The sequence below is a fragment of the Pinus tabuliformis genome, chromosome 9, assembly GCF_031772625.1.
Source record: "Pinus tabuliformis cultivar Carrire ecotype Pingquan chromosome 9, CPIR1, whole genome shotgun sequence".
Classification (NCBI taxonomy): Eukaryota; Viridiplantae; Streptophyta; class Pinopsida; order Pinales; family Pinaceae; genus Pinus; species Pinus tabuliformis.
This window is the reverse complement of record NC_142307.1, coordinates 933,384,215-933,402,013: the sequence shown is the minus strand read 5'-3', so window position 1 is coordinate 933,402,013 and position 17,799 is coordinate 933,384,215. Positions and strand designations below refer to the sequence as shown.

The window sequence follows — 17,799 nt, the reverse complement described above, 5'->3', positions numbered from 1 at the left end:
GTGGAAGAAAGCCCTCTATGGCCTCAAGCAAATCACCTCGGGTTTGATATAAGAGGATTGATAGTTTTCAGATGAAGCTGAGATTCACTAAGAGCGAAGTCAATCCAAACCATTGTTTGAAGGTTGTGGATGATAGACTTCTCATACCAGCACCTTATGAGGACGACCTATTTCAGACAGCCGCAGACCCTCTCACTTGCAAAAGTAAGAGGGAGTTGGATTCCGGATGTGGAATGGTAAACTGCAAGCTCGTGACTAACTTGAGGATCTTAACTTTCAGAAGTTATATGGTGATGATGTCGAACCAGATTTGGGAAATGCCTCTGAGTTTCATAAACTCATCTGCATTGATGTTCTTGGTGAACTTCTGTCTGTATATATGCTTTGCAGTTAGCATGGTGAGCTCATATTTGGTTGAGCCTCACTAGATTGGTGCCAAGAATCTTCTGAGATATCTTCAAGGCACAATCTCTCATGGATTGAGATACACTGCCGAAAATATGAAGCTACATGATTATTCGAATGCTGACTGGGCAGGCAGTATGGAGGATCGCTAGAGCACTTCTCAGTGTTGGTTCTCTCTGGATTCTGCTTCGATATCATGGATGAGCAGGAAGCAGAAGTTGATTGCTATAAGCACCGCCAAGACCGAATACATAGCTACGAGTATGATCTCGTGTGAAGTTTCCTAGTTGTGAAAGCTCATTAGTGAGCTATTTGTACACATGATGAATACCATTGTGATTCTTTGTGACAACCAAGGGGGATTCGATTATTGAGGAATCCCGTATTCAATGATTGCTTCAGCAGATAGGCATCAGATGCTACCTTATATGGGATATTGTAAGTCGGTGAGCGAGGAGGTTCCATCGCATTGAAACTGATGTACAGGTCACACACAGATTGTCAAAGCCCCAGGGAAAGATCAAATCTGTGAGTTTCCCGAACGACTTGGAGTCGTTGAGAGACCTTTGTAAAAGGGTCTTGCATGTTGCATGCATTGAGCTCTGGGAGCTGTCGGGGGCTTGGGGTACTTACTGGAGCGACATACGACCACAGGGCAACTCACCCTCCCCTGGTGGTGCGCTATTTACAGGGTGACAGGTTCAACCTTCCCCTGTGATACCCCGTGGTGACTGTGGAACAGGATTATTAGTTCTCCCGTGGGTCGGGATGATTAGTTCTCCCGTGACAACTGTGAAACAGGATGATTAGTTCTCTTGTGGGCCAGGATGATTAGTTCTCCCGTGGCAACTGTGATACAAGATGATTCGTTCTCCTGTGGATAGGATGATTAGTTCTCCTGTCGAGGCATCCTACCCATGCAGTCTGGGACTCATGGGAAGTATCTCTCATCTGATCAATGTGCAAGGAAATGGGGTTAGGGACCATAATAGTATTATCGATGGACGCATCATTGTATCTACCGTACTCCCTACGCTAGGATGACCTCCATTGATCTGGGATCAATGAAACTGATCTGGGATCATTATGAGTGATTTAAGACACTCTAAGATGAAACTGACTTCGGGTCAGTAGAGAATGGTATGAGACATTCTCGATCAATTCTTCTTCTTCATGGTTCAGAAGAACAGAGCAGAGCAAAGCAGTGCAGGGCACTGATGGCAAAGATCGTAAAGTCGGACATATGGATCAACGAATGGAGTTCTCCCTAGTTGAGAGGGAGTGTTAAAATTGGCAACTAGGGCCAAACTCCATGTGGGTCATCTTATTAATGGCAGCTGGTATTTTTCTTCGATCCCTCTCATCGAGAGATGTAGGATTGATCTAAAGATCATTCGATTCCGATAAGTATTCATGGAGATATGAATTTATTTGTGTTATGGGACAATTCGTCAAGGTCGGCCAGCAACCAAATAAACCCCACTTGTGCTCAACGTTTTAGTATAAATAAAGTAGGACTTCTAGTCATTTAGACACTCATCTTCTTGGGGAGCTCTTCTGTTAAAATTGGCAACTGGGGCCAAACTCCATGTGGGTCATCTTATTAATGGCAGCTGATATTTTTCTTGGATCCCTCTCATCAAGAGGTGTAGGATTGATCTAAAGATCATCCGATTTCGATAAGTATTCATGGAGATATGAATTTATTTGTGTTATGGGACAATTCGTCAAGGTCAGCCAGCAACCAAATAAACCCCTCATGTGCTCCACGTTTTTGTATAAATAAAGGTGCCTTGAATCATTTGAGAACACAACTCTCATGATCTCCCTCTCTCCACTTGTTTTGGGTTTGTCTTCTCTCAAGGAAGACGCAGTGGAGAGGGTCATCTAAAAGAGCCCTAGACGCAGTCATCTAGGAGAGCCCTAGCTGCAGTCTTGGAGGAGATCTGGCCGCAGATCTAAGAAGCCCTAGTTGCAGTCAATAGGAGTTCTAATGCGCAGTAAGGGGACCCTAATCCGCAGCAAAGGGAAGGCTCTAATCCATAGCAAAGGGAGCCCTAATCCACAACAAAGGGAAGGCCCTAATCCAGCAGCAAAGGGAGCTCTAACCGCAACAAAGGGAAGGCCCTTATCCGTAGCTAATGGGAGCCCTAAACCACTATCAAGAGGAAGCCCTAACTGTTGTCAAGAGGAGCCCTGAGTCAAGGCCTTAGCCGCAATAGAAGGGACCTTATCATAGCATGAAGCAACGTGGGCATGGACAGCAGCAAGACAAGGAAACCGCAGTCACAAGGAGGAGAGATTCAGGGCTATATATGTATATGTTTGAGTGCAGGTAAGTGTTGTTTGCTTGTTGGGTATCATTTGGGAAGGCAAAGTGCTACAGCGAGCTGTTGTGCTAAGTGTTGTTTGCTTGCCCGAGTTCATGAGGAAAGTAACGTTGTTGTTTGGGTATCATTTGGGAAGGCGAAGTGCTACAGCGAGCTATTGTGCTAGGCTGCAAGCCAGAGCACACAGCTGAGGTTGTGTCAAGGACTGTCAAGGATGGACAAAACCTTCAAATGGCAGTGTGGCATGAGGGAAAACTCTTCAAGATAAACTGCAGTCCTAAAAGGACTTATCTCCTGACTGTGTGGTAGCCCTAACCTGAACACAGTCATAACAGCAATGGACAACAATACTTATGATCAGTATTGCTAGACATAGGTGTTGCAATGGGACAGCATGGCAATGATGAGGTATTATAGCATGCATGGTAAAACATGATGCAACATGGGACAACTGCAAGCATGAAGAATCATGGACAGCAGCAGCATGGTAAAGCATGGACAGTTGCAAGTAGAGTGTTGTATGGGATAGCAGTATAGTACTTGGTGCAACTAGGACACAAAGTATCAATGGTGCAGTAAGCACATGGGCATAGCATGGTGCAGTCGTGGCACTAGGTAAACACTGGGACAGCAGCAGCATGAGGTCCAGTATTGTGATGATGGGTGCAGCATGGTGCAACACGGTGAGGTGCAGCATATGGACGAGATGCAGCACATGATAGGTGAATGAGTCACCTTGGAGAATCAGTTGAAGCAGCATGTCTTCAACTGATCTCATGTAGAGATAATATATTAGTCAAAGTATTGACTTCTGTTGTAAATGTACTATCTCTCTCTCTCTCTGCTGAACTATTGAAGAACATATAAGAAGAATTAATCAAGGGTTTCCCCACCTCGGGGTTTTTCCCTGGCTAGCGCCACATCTTGTGTCCTCTTGTCTTGGCTTGTTTTCTGCGATTTATGTTTATGTTCTATCTGCAGTTTACTTTAATGCTGATGTGATTGCTAAAGATATTGAGCTAACTGTGAAAATTGAAATAAATTGCTCTAAGCATAGAACATACCTAAACTTAACATGGTATCAGAGCTGAGGTGAAGACAATGCCCAAGCAAGAGTGAAAGAGCAATCACCGAAGACAGTTAGGAAAGGACAAAAGGATCAATGGGTTCCTCATCCCTCTTCAAATTCACCGAGGGTGAAATCGAAGCAGAGAATATTATCAAAATGGCGCAGTAGAATATGGCCTACCTATAGATCACTTCATTGGGAAGACCGAATCTTAGGGTGGAAGGAAAGGCAGATAACTAGTTCGGCCATTATGCGAAGGAGTGTCTGAATGGCAAGGACACATCACTTGATGATGATAACAATCATTCCAGGGACATCTTCAATGATCAGAGGAATGACAGTGCAGGTCATCAAGGTAACGACTGACTCTTCAAGAAAGCAAGGAACCCCAGGTATGAAGAATCAAATGTTGTTTCTGATAAGATAAAGAAGTGCTATCTTGTATTGGCCCTCTCCTTTAGATTCTTTGGGAATCTGGCTTATTGATTGTAGTGCTTCAAGGCACTCCATCGCATAGAAGGGTGCTCTCTCTAATTTGGTAGAGATGGAAACAATCGTGGGATTATACTTGGAACCAATGCCACCTATCCCGAAAAGGGTGTAGGGAATGTTACCTCTCAATTGAATGAGGGTAACTCAATTCACTTACAGAATCTCTTTTATGTCCCTGATCGTAAGAAGAACCTGGTGTCCATTTCGGCAATGGAAGTCAAAGGTTTCAGGGTGGCATTCATCGATGGAAAGGTACGTGTTTAAAAAATAAAACTTTCTAGGATGATTTTGAGTTCAGGGTTGGCAATTTGTATCAAGTTGCGGGATGGTCCATTGGGGACCATATCAGTTGACACATCTGATCTATAGCACCAGAGGTCTACTTATGGGGCCCTACCCGATATGAGTCAAATGGTGACTCAAATGCCTAAATTCAAGAAGAGCATGAAGGTACATGACTGAGATGTACCGAAGGAAAATCTTACAAGGGGACCATTCCCCTCATGTAGCAGGTCCACAGGTTTGGAACAACCCGAGGAGTTTGAGATTCATGATCGGGAATCTCATGTATACAGGTGGAAGAAAGCCCTCTATGGCTTGAAGTATAACACCCCGGGCATAGTATGAGAGGATTGATAGCTGTCTGATGAAGCTGAGATTCACTAGGAGTGAAACCAATCCAAACCATTGCTCGAAGGTTGTGATAGACCTCTCATACCGACACCTTCTGAGGACGACCTATTTCTGAAATAAGAGGGAGTTGGATTCCAGATATGGAATGGTAAACTGCAAGCCCGTGACTACCTCGAGGATCTTAACTTTCAGAAGTTATATGGTGGTGATACCAGACCAGATTTGGGACATGCCTCTGAGTTTCATAAACTCATCTGCATTGATGTTCTTAGTGAACTTTCCTCCGTATATATGCTTTGCAGTTAGCATGATGAGCTCATATTTGGTTGAGCCTCACTAGATTGGTGCCAAGAATCTTCTGAGATATCTTCAGGGCACAATCTCTCATGGATTGAGATACATTGCCAAAAATATGAAGCTGCATGATTATTCGAATGTTGACTGGGCAAGCAGTGTGGAGGATCGCTAGAGCACTTCTCAGTGTTGGTTCTCTCTGGATTCTGCTTCAATATCATGGATGAGCAGGAAGCAGAAGTCGGTTGCTATAAGCACCGTCAAGACCGAATACATAGCTACGAGTATGATCTCGTGTGAAGCTGCCTGGTTGTGGAAGCTCATCAGTGAGTTGTTTCATGATGAAAACCACTGTGATTCTTTGTGAAAAACAGGGGGGGATTCGATTATTGAGGAATCCTGTATTCGATGATTACTCCAGTAGATAGACATCAGATATTACCTTATCTAGGATATGGTAAGTTGATGAGCGAAAAGGTTCCATCGCATTAAGACAGATGTACAGGTCACAGACACTTTGTCAAAGCCCTGGGGAAAGGTCAAATCTGTGATTTTCCCGAACGACTTGAAGTCGTTGAGAGACCTTCGTATAAGGGTCCTACATGTTGCATGCACTGAGCCCTGGGAGCTCTGGGGGGCTTGGGGTACTTACTGGAGCGACATACGACCACAGGGCGACTCACCCTCCCCTGGTGGTGCGCTATGTACAAGGTGACAGGTTCAACCTTTCCCTGTGATACCTCGTGGCGACTATGGAACAGGATGATTAGTTCTCCTGTGGGTTGGGATGATTAGTTCTCTCGTGGCAACTATGGAACATGATGATTAGTTCTCCTGTGGGCCGGGATGATTAGTTCTCCCATGGCGACTGTGAGCCAGGATGATTAGTTCTCCTGTGGGCCAAGATGATTAGTTCTCCTGTGGCGACCAATGGACAAGATGATTCGTTCTCCTGTGGACAGGATGATTAGTTCTCCTGTCGAGGCATCCTACCCATGTAGTCTGGGACTCATGGGAAGTACCTCTCATATCAATGTGCAGGGAAATGGGGTTAGGGACCATAGTAGTACTATCGATGGACGCATCGTTGTATCTATCATACTCCCTATGCTAGGATGACCTCCATTGATCTGGGATCAATGAAACTGATCTAGGATCAGTATGAGTGGTTTGAGACACTCTCTTGTGATATTCATCTGGGATCAATAAAACTGACTTCGGGTCAGTAAGAGTGATATGACACACTCTCTTCAGATGAAACTGACTTCGGGTCAGTAGAGAATGGTATGAGACATTCTCAATCAATTCTTCTTCTTCATGGTTCAACAGAGCAGAACTGAGCAGAGCTCAGCAGAGCAGAACTAAGCTGAGCAGAGCACAGCTCAACAGAGTAGAACTGAGCTAAGCAGAGCAGAACTGAGCAGAGCTCAGCAAAGCAGAGCAGAACAGCGCAGGGCACTGATGGCAGAGATAGTATTGTTAGACATATAGATCAGCGGATGGAGTTCTCCCTAGTTGAGAGGGAGTGTTAAAATTGGCAACTACGGCCAAACTACATGTGGGTCATCTTATTAATGGCAGCAAAAGCATATTGGGACAGTTGTAGCAATGCTAAATAGTGGGACAGCACCATGGTGCTGCAAGGGACAGCACCATGGTAAGTGGTACAGCAGGACATGGTGCTTGTTGGAGCTTGGTACTTGGGACAACAAGCTATGACATGGCACAGCAATGATAAATGATGGGACAGCAAGGACATGATGCTTGCATAGGACAGCAAGCAATCATAGTGCAGCAGTATGATGCATGCAGCATGGTAATGAGGTCCAGCATAGTGATGATGGGTGCAGCACGATGCAGCACAGTGAGGTGCAGCATGATGACAAGGTGCGGCACTATGTTAGGTGATTGAGTCACCTGGTAGAATCAGTTGAAGCAGCATGTCTTCAACTGAGTTCAGCTACCTCATGTATCATCTACTTAGAGATGATCTATGCTCTTATTTAAGATAAGTCAACGTATTGACTTCTGTTGTAAATGTACTCTCTCTCTCTCTCTCTGCTGAACTATTGAAGAACATATAAGAAGAATTGATCAAGGGTTTCCCCACATTGAGGTTTGACCTGGCTAGCGCCACATCTTGTGTCCTCTTGTCTTGGCTTGTCTTCTGCGATTTATGTTTATGTTCTATCTACAATTTACTTTAATGCTGATGTGATTGCTAATGTGGAAAAAATATTGAGCTAACTGTGAAAATTGAAATAAATTGCTCTAAGCATAGAACATACTTAAAATTAACAGCATTGGACGATTAAACCTTGGTCTGAGATATACTGCCAAAATGTATGACTTCATGGGTACACTGATGCTGACTGGCTCAGAAATGTTATTGACAGGAAGAGCACATCAAGGTGTTGTTTTAGTTTGGATTCCACCATGATATCTTGGATCAGAAGGAAACAGAATTTTGTGGCTTTGAGCAAGGCCGAGGCAGAATATATTGTTGCTAGCATGGCTAGCTGTGAGGCAGTCTGGTTGAGGAAGCCTATTTGGAGAGTTGTTAGAGCAGGTCCTAGATACAACCGTCATATATTGTGACAACAAGAGTGGGATTCGATTGGCAAAGAACCCTGTATTTCATGACAAGTCCAAGCATATTGAGATCAGGTATCACTATATACGAGATATGGTGCAGAGAGGAGTAGTAAAACTCCATCACATTTCGACTAATGAGCAAACAGCGGATATACTCACCAAGACTTTGCCAAAAGGGAAGTTCTTGGTCTTCAAAGAGAAGCTTGGACTTATGGATGTAACCCTCCTGGGTAAGGGTCTCAATTGATCAAGAACACTAAGCGTTCTCTTCCCCCCTGTTGAGCTCCCAAGGCAATGAAAGGAGCAGTAAGGACTCCTGGGGTTGAGGGAACTCTAGACAATAGGATAGGGTGTGATCTTTACCCCTGAGGTAAGTCAATCTCGCTTATTGTCGCTTTGGCAAAGTATACACCAGTTGGCATCCTAGCCACAAGATGGGCTTGTTGGGATTGGTACTCCCCATCTGGCTAATGGGTTGAGGTGACTTGAGATAGGGTGTGATCCTTACCTGGCCAAGTAAGTCGATTTCACTCAAGTCTTGGGATGCAAGTGTTCTACCACTTGACTCTTTAGGGTCTAGATGGAGGATCAATGGACAACATGACAGAGTGTGATCCTTAAGTCGATCTCGCTTATTGTCACTAGATAATAGGACAAACTCCAAAGTGTGATCCTTAAGTCAATCTAGCCTATTGTCACAGGTCAATAGGATAGAGTATGATCCTTGCCCTTGCGGTAAGTAGATCTCACCTATTGATAAAGGGTGGTAGCTTGAGCTCCCCTATGATGACAAAATCTTCTTCTTTTAGATTCTCGAGTGTTCAGCAGATGAGCAAACATGAGCAAGGATGAGCAGTGACGACACTTGACTTGATGATGACGAGACATTTAAGATGGGTCATATGATGCGGTTGGAAATTTCTCCCTAGCTAAGAAGGAGTGTTAATTTGGCAACTTAGGGATAAATTCCCTCCTTTGGACAGCCTTCCTCATCTAGAGAAGACCCTCTTTGCCCTTGGAAGAGTTTAATTTGGTCAAGGAAAAATATATTTTTAATGTGAAAACCCACAAGTGCACAAAAGTACAAGTCGGCCTAAAGGACAAATTAGGTCTCCAAGGAAGCATATAAATACAAGACAAGTCAACCTCATTTGGCATCACATCAACTCATTCATTCTTCTCTCTCTCCTCTTGTGATTGGTTCATACATTTGAAAATTGCAGGTCTTCTTCTCACACATGCAAAGGCTTTGGACTTTGGAGGAAAATCTGAAATTTTGCATTGACTTATGTTTGGGATAGTTTGACCAGCTCGTTGACCATCTTTGACTTGTCACTTTGACTTGGTTTGACCAATTTTGGATCTGTTTGAGGAGGTCGCATTCTTTGGCACACAAATTGAGGATTTTGGGGCAATTTGACTTTTGTGGACCGCAAATTTTGACAACAAATTTTCTCTCTTCATTGACCAAGTTTGACTATGGAATTTGGGATTATTTTGATTGATCTTTGACCAGCTTGCAAGGCCGCACCCACTGACAATTTAACTGAGACTTTTGAGGGTTGCTGACCATTGACTTGAGGACTAGTTAGGGCATCATTTGTTGTTGTTGATTGTTGTTGACTTTGACAAGATTTGACTTGGAACGTATTTGACTATTGGCTCATCATTTGGATATTGGTTGGTTGATTTTGTTGGATAGTCCAAAGATAGTCTTTGACTCTTGATCGATGAATTGAAACATTATACTCTTTGTTGAACATTTTATGACAATCTAACAAGGAGGATTTGAAAGGGTTTTCCCTCTTGTGGGGTTTTTCCCCGGTCTTTGCCCAAATCTTGTGTCCCTTGTTGCCCTTCATTGTTTTCTATTGTCATTGCATTTACTGTTCTATCTACAATTGTTATTTGTTACTGGAAGATTGAATTGTTTGCTAATTGACGAAAAGAACTAGGCTAAAGTGATTGTAATAGCATAGAACAGTGCAAAATCAACACGAACCTAAGTGAACTTTGAAAGATATGTGACAATAGGTTGTCCTTTGTTCATCCTGATACTTCTTAGCTAAGAAACCGGATTCGCTCAAAACCCCGGTCGTGTCCCGAATCTGACGAATCGGACACGATTCGATGGGACACATGTCCTCTAATCGTGTCCCAGCGTATCCAACTTGTGGGATTCGATGGGACACGTACCCCTTGGTCGTGTCCCAACGTGTCCCGATTTCAGGACATGAATCCCAATTTTGGGACACGAATCCCTTGGAAAAGTGTGTCATGTGACCCCTAAAGCCCACTTTTGGCTCATTTCTCCCCCATTGTTTTGTGGCTCTCTTGCTGTGGGTGTGTGGGAGCGACTAACAAATGGTTTGGAAGCATTTTGGAGGGGATTCAAGCAACATGTGAGTGCATTTTGCATATTTTTTGCATTTTTACTACAGCGGTTTGCATGTGCATTTTTTTTACAAGTTTGTGCATTTTTTTATTATCTTTTTACAGCGTTCATGGCTCAATCAAGGGCAACAGGGAAGGGGCAAAGGAAGGGGAAGAATGTCCCCATTGGTGATGCCCCTCCTGTTCCAATTTCATTAGGGTATGTAAGTGTTCCCTCTATTTGAAGTGGGGCTGCAATAGCTTCAAATGTTGGGGGAAGAATTAATTTAGAAAGATAGCAGGCTCAAGAAAACAAATATCCCTTGTGGAAGTATGTCACGAGAGAGAAAGGACCAAGCAACATGTTGAAGGGAGGAGGCAATGTTGCTTGGAAATGCCTCTATTGCAACAATCATTTCATGATCACTTATGACCATGTGAAAGCTCATTTGTTGGCCTTACCAAGTTGTGGAATTGCAGCATGTACATAGGTGTACATAGGTGTCTTTAGCTAGGAGGAAAGAAATGGAAAAAGAGTCCAATGTTGGTGCGGCAAGGGTGGTTGCATCATCTAAAAAAAACAAGAATGATGATCCCCTTTCATTCTTGAGGAAAAGCAGCAACAAATTTCCATTTGAGAGTTTTGGTGAGGGTGTGGGTCAAGCAGCAAAAAGAAAGGCAGTGGCACTTGGTCCAATGGACAAGATTTTTCAGAAAGAAAAACAAGAAGACCTTGATCTCACCATTGCTTTCTTTTTCTATCAGAACTTCATATCCTTTAATGTTGCATGCTCACCTTTATTTATTGAGATATACCGAGCTCTAAGTCAAGGGGCTCCATCACGGTATGTGCCTCCTGGGTCAGAGAAGCTTAGAACCACATTGTTGACAAAGAAAGAGGTGGACAAAATGCTTGAGCCTATTAAATCAGCATGGCCAACATCTAGGGTTAGTATTGTTTCTGATGGATAGACAGATCCAACACGCCACCCACTTATCAACTTCATGTCTTCTTCCTTGAATGGACCAATTTTCTTGAAATCAGTGGATGCACTTGGACAATACAAGGATGCACAATATATGGGTGAGTTGTTCATTAAATTTATTGAAGATGTAGGTGTTAATTCTTGTGCACAAATCATTACAGATAATGCAACTATTTGCAAGGTTGCTGGCATGATTGTGGAATCTAAATATCCACAAGTATTTTGGACACCTTGCATTGTCTATTCCTTGAATTTAGCACTTAAATCGATTGCTTCTGATGTGCTTTGGATTGGAAGTATTGAGTATGCATGGCATATCCGCAACTTTGTACAAAATCATACAAATGCCCTCACAGTCTACAAGGAGTACACCAATCTATCATTGTTGAAGATTGCAGATACACGGTTTGCCTCTTCATTATCATGTTGAAGAGATTGAAAGAGGTCAAGATTGCTCTTGGGGCCATGGTTATTTCAGATTTTTGGTCTTTTTGGAGAAAGACAGATCAAGCAACCTCAAAAAGAGTGAAGGACACAATGTTAGATGATGGTTGGTGGGAGAGGGTGCATCTACTTGTTAAGATCATGGACCCTATCATTGCTTTGCTACGATTTGCAGATACAAACCAACCCATCCTAAGAGAGGTTTATGAGGGATGGGATTCCATGATTGAGTCTGTGAGGACCATTATTTTACAGAGTGAGTGCCCCGAGTATGAGACATCATCAGAGGCCTTCTTCACCACCATACAAGATATTCTTGTTAGCAAATGGGACAAGAATTGCACACCTTTGCATTGTTTGGCTCACTCATTGAACCCAAAATACTACAGCCATGAGTGGTTGAATGGTGGACCTTCCCATAGATTCCCTCCTCACATGGATGGTGAAATTTCACAGGGGAGGAAGGATGCATTGAGGCGGATTTTTCAGGATAGAGCATCCCTTGATGAGGTGGAGGATGCCTTTGCAGAGTTTTCCACTGGCACTGGTCGATTTGCAAGGTATGATGTGATTAGAGATAAAGGGGCTAAGAAGCCTTATTCTTAGTGGACAAATCATGGGGCAACAAGCACTCCTCTACAGCAATTAGCCATGAGGCTCCTCACTTAGGTGAATTCATCCTCTTATTGCAAGAGGAATTGAAGCACATATGAGAATTTGTATAGTGTCAAGAAGAGAAGGCTTGAGCAGTTCAGGGCAGATACAATGGTGTATGTGCACATCAACCTTCGTCTTTGTTGCAGGCAGAGAGATGAGTGGTTGAAGGGAAAGACAAAGATGTGGGATGTCTTTCCTGATGATATGGGTTTGGACATCAATGTTGAGTTGCCATTGGCCAACTTGGATGTTAATGAGCTAGTGCAGGGGTCATCATCCACACCAGCGGATGCAGAGATGACACTGGATACTGAGGAGGATGCAGTAGAGGAGAGCAGTGGTGACCATGATGATGACAGTCATGTTGATTTTGATGATGATGATTGATTACTCATGAGCTATCTATTAACTTGAGGCTTGTAGTTGTTTTGTATTTGCTATTTCTATTTGCCATTGGCTTTGCTACTACCTATGTAACACATTTTGATTTTGATGACTTAATGAGAAAATTGCAATTTGAAGTTTCTTTTCTTTCTCCTATTGGATCATTGATGGATCTGTCACAATTATATTTGTATGCATAACGTTGCTTTGTAAAACTTACAAATTTTAAATTTACAATGTAGAATCTAGATCTATGTCTGCATTTGTATCATGAATGAGAATTCGTGTAAGAAATATCTATTTTTAATATACATACATATATATATAATGTGTCATGTACCAGAGGATCAACGTGCCCGTGTCAGACACTCGAATCTTCGTGTCCTGTGTGTCCCATATCCCCGGGCCATGTGACTTAGCTTCTTAGCTTCTCTTTGAGAGCTAACTTCCTGACATCACTGGAACCCTGATACATATGTAATATGGCTTTAAACATTTCAAATGTTGTCTTCTTCCCATGGAGATGAGGAATGATATGGTCCTTGACCCTTTCTAGAATGATCCTCCTCGCCTTGGTAGCATTCTTGTTATGGTGGGCCAACTATTGGGGATTTGGAGGTAGAACTTGAGCCTACTTTATAAACTCGAGCACCCCATGATATTCCAACAATACTGATAGCAAAAGTTAGAGGCTCCCTCTAAACTGTGATCTGCCCTCAATCCCTGAACCGACATCTTGATTATCCCAAGAATTGCTTTTTCAAAACTCTGATTTGCGCTCTTCACTAATGATCAACTTGGTGTCAGTCTTTATACTAATCTCTGTTGTGATACCGTATTAATTTTCCACGAAATTCTGCAACCACTTAATGAATAACCGAAACAAGGCAACCAATACTAAAACCAAATTTCCTATCCCCAGGCTACAGAATTTCTTAACTGATAAGTAGCGGAATATAAATGCAAAGATAAAAACACAGTCACACAAATTTACACACTTGATTTCATGGGAAACCCAACTGGGAAAACCCTCTTCTTCGTTGTAGCATTTTATTGATTAAGCAATTGAATCAATTACAAGGTAATTTGTTTCACTAAGAACAAACTTGTTTTGTACTGAACTAGCCTGAAACACCCTGCAAATACACCAACTCAACTCTTGCTTCCTTATGGTTTGCCTGGCCTTATTTCCTTTCGCACAAGCCTCCTATTTCCTAGTGCAAAGGGCCTCTTATTCTTTAGGACGCAACTCCTAAATCCTAGCGCATAATTGCCTCCCATTTCTTAGTGCAATTCTTCCACAAGAAAGCCTCCTCAATACGCACTCCACAACCAAAGAGATCTCTCACACAAAAGCTTGTGCACTCAACAATGAAAAATACATGTGCCTTCATCCTTCTTTTATAGATTCGATCCATGCTAAAATAGGCAAGTTACAAATTTAAAACTTGAGTTGTGATTAACTAGTTAATTGAGTCAAACTAATTCACTCTCCAATCATCATTGGAGTTATAACTCGTCCTTCCTTCAATCAATGATTGAAGTTCCCAACTCGTCCTTTCTAAACTCGAACTACCACTCGATCCTCTAGTCAAACTAAAGAAGGGACCATGTAACTAATCCTCCAACACTATGCATGAACTCATGAAGTTATTCCCACAAATTGGAAATAATCTCACCATCTCCAAGAACTCGCTATATAGTCAAAGGTCTTATGGTCTTTTTGGCCACGGCATGAGCCAGAGATGACCTTCCACTTGCTACAATTTTCAATGCTCCTTTGTGAAATTATCCCACAGCCTTTCCCAGATAGGAGATGCTCTCATTCCACAATGCAGTTTACAAATACATCCCATTACTTTGTAAGACCATTCAAGGCTATACGCAGTAGTTCAGATTCAAGGATTGTCTCCCATACAGTTGGCATCTCATCCCTCACGTGCGTGAGCCTAGTAATGTAAGAAGCCATGTTCTCTCCCTTGGACATCCTGGTGTTGTAGATCTTATGCTTTAGCACCATCTGCCAGTTCTAGTTATCACTCTAGTACATTTTGGTGAATGCATCTCGCATCTCTTTGGCAGTCTTTTTCTCAGACGAATGGGGAATCGAGTGATCTTTCACCCTATCCAAGATGATCCTTTGTGCCCTTGCTTCTTTCACCTCATGGAGATCTAGGGCAACAGGATATGACACTGGCACAACCACTGTGGAGTTACCAAACCTCCAAAACTTGTTCTCCTTGAGAAACTATGATCCAAACTTTCCACTAAAGATAGTTTGAGGCTCCTAACTTGTCTTCATCCTTGAAACTGGTTGCCATGGTAAATCAAACCCTTGAATAATTGTTTGTTTGAAAAACCTAGAAAAACCACAAACCCACTTGACCTTGAACCTATGTAACACTTGAATTTCTGATACCATGTTAGTTTCTCTAAGCCCAGCCAACAATTAATGTGCCAGTAAATTTTTATACCCAGAAATTTATTTTTATTGAAAAAATAAAAAAAAACTTAGATCTAGAATCTGCACGCAACTAACACAGCTAGGCTTCTAAAAAATTATGCACAGCAGAAGCAAGAAATCTCGGCCCAGGGTTTGGCCTCTCCTCTAGCAGGAAACTTGGCCCCAATATTCAGCCTCTCTCCTGCAAACACGGCCTAGGGTTCAGCCCCTCTCTTGTTGCTCAGTATGGCCAAGCAACCGCCCCTCTTTATCTAAGCAAGATGGTATCTTCTCTCAATTACTCGACCTTCCTTCTCACCCAAATTGACCCTCTTCTCTCTCACTCGATGTGATCTACAATGTGTCCTTTACCCACTCATTCCAGCAATTTACAATTTCTCTCATAACCCTATTTCCTCCTTGAGATCTTCAAAGAAAATATCAAAGGCCTGGTCTTATCACTTTCTTGGTTTTGTCAAACGGAAATATTAATTTCCAAAGTTATATACTTCAGAAATCTGAGTTACAAAACCAATAATAACTAATTAGATTAATTATCATGTTTTTCCTAAGTTTGGACTCACGAAGAATTAAAAAAAGGTGAAATAAGTAAATTTTCAAGATATCTACTGCATGTCTGGACACAAGACCTATGCAGAGACACCTATCAGAGCTACAATTTTAACATAAAAATTGGCCAACCTCTCCCAAAGAGTCTAGACTCTCTGATATGATTAGATTGTAGAGTGAGTCTAGACTCTAGACTATAGTTATTAATTAGTACTATGCTTCCTTTTGCATTTTAGAGGTCATTTAGAGCCTCTTTGTTGATGAATTTTTGTTCAAATATCAATTGCACCCAATGCTATTTTGGGTTATATGCCCCCTTGCTAAATACATGAGAAACTTTGCATATTTGTGCATAATGGTTTGGATTCACATGGATACACATGAATATATTTTATTTTCAAAATTTGATTATTTTATGTATTTCTTGGTTTACCGGTTTTTATGGTCCAGTTTTGTTTCTTGTTTTTGTCTGGTTCTGGTTTCTAGGGTCAATTGGTCCAGGTCTGATAACAATGGAGAGCTTCTCAACAATAAATCTCAACCATCTGATGCAAAACAATTTTCGAAGGCATGTGCCCTAGAGCGAGGATGCACCATCTCAAGGAGTATCACATTAAGTACTCAGCAACAATATCCCATAAAACCTAAGGAAACCATGTAAGATACGAAGCCACCAATGCACAACATCAAGGAGCAACACATAACCAATATTACTTAGGAAAGGGAAACGAAATGAGCAAAGTAAACTACCTGTGGTTTGAACTCGAATATTCACCCGATTATCTGAAGGATGAGGGATACTATAGCCACAAAATTCCACCCTTGGGCTGCAACCATTACAAACATATTTATTTAATCACCAGAAGATAATATTTCACTGGTTTAAAACAAAAGTGAATATCAAACAACTGTAATAGCATTTGCAGTAGCTACTTCTCCTAATTTAGTATTCAGAGTTTCGGAACCAGAACACTTTTATATTAATATTTAAAAAAATACAAGACTGCAAAAGTAATTGAGACTAAGACAATCATGTGATTTCGCAAATGACTTGAGTTGAAAGATAGGAATATGTCAGATTTGATTGAAAGTGTAGTTGTAAGCATATTGTGGGCAGTAAGGGTTCCAATCCTTATGCCATAAAATTCCAAACCTCTTGAATAACATAATAAAGATTTAAAATTGTTTGTATACACAAAAGGGCATCATTTATGCTGAGAACGTAGAAGGCACCTTGGATATCACAATCCATATTGGATGTTAATCAAACATTCTTGGATAAAACCTCTCAACAGTCATGTCCAAATGACCTGAAAGCGGGAGAATAATGACAATGAAATTCCATGCACATAAAAATATCTTCCTCTAAATCACTTGTTCATGGAATAGTGTAAAGAAAGGATGCTTTGAGAATCCATATCACGTGTCCAACAAACAGTATATTTAAATATGTCGAACTCGAAGTTGAACCCCAACCACCCCCATTTGGGTTTAGAGAAGTGGATGATGTGAACCATGCTCACTTTCTGGGTGTCTTTACCAGTGGATAAGATACCCCCTTGTATAATGTCCCTTTCGAAATGAAGCCCAGAATGACTTAGTGGCCTATCTAATTCCCGTGGGCCATAGTCTAATTTATAAGGGGGGTTATTATTTAATGTTACTTAGGGATGAAAGCCATTTTATAAAGTAAATATTAGATAATTAAAAATTAAAAGGTGGTTTTAGAGGGAAATTGAAAGTTAACTTAAATTTGACTTTAGGAGGGAAAGAAATACCCAAGACAAACTATATAAGAGGAGGAAGTTTATTCTCATCATCATGGATTGTTGATCTTTCTGAATTGTGAGCTCATGCTCCTGAGGGTTTTAAGACCCCTTTTTCTTTGGTTGGTTTCAGTGTGAAAGATTCCACCCAAGACAATCCTTTCTCTTTATTCTGTTTAGCAAACTTTCTATGGCAGCACTCATCTATTCTGGGGAAATTCTGAGGCAACAAGGGTTATATGGTATTTATCTCCGAGTGAAGGTGTTTTTTTGTGATTCTAGGGAACTCATTGGCAGCAAAAATACCCATGTTTCTCTCTCCCTGAAGCTGCAGCCCATTTGGATGCGGTCTTCTGTG

The 17,799-nt window shown here is 41.8% G+C and overlaps 1 protein-coding gene across 2 annotated transcripts in view; it reads right to left on the bottom strand.

Annotated features, from left to right (window-relative positions):
• The window catches only part of RPC14 (RNApolymerase 14 kDa subunit), a 171,599-nt gene that overhangs the window by 61,231 nt on the left and 92,569 nt on the right, over window positions 1–17,799 (bottom strand). For both annotated transcript variants that reach the window (XM_089439707.1, XM_089439706.1), the window contains one exon: window positions 16,426–16,502. In XM_089439707.1, coding sequence (XP_089295833.1) covers window positions 16,426–16,502 — 77 coding nt within the window. The remainder of the gene's footprint in view (window positions 1–16,425; window positions 16,503–17,799) is intronic.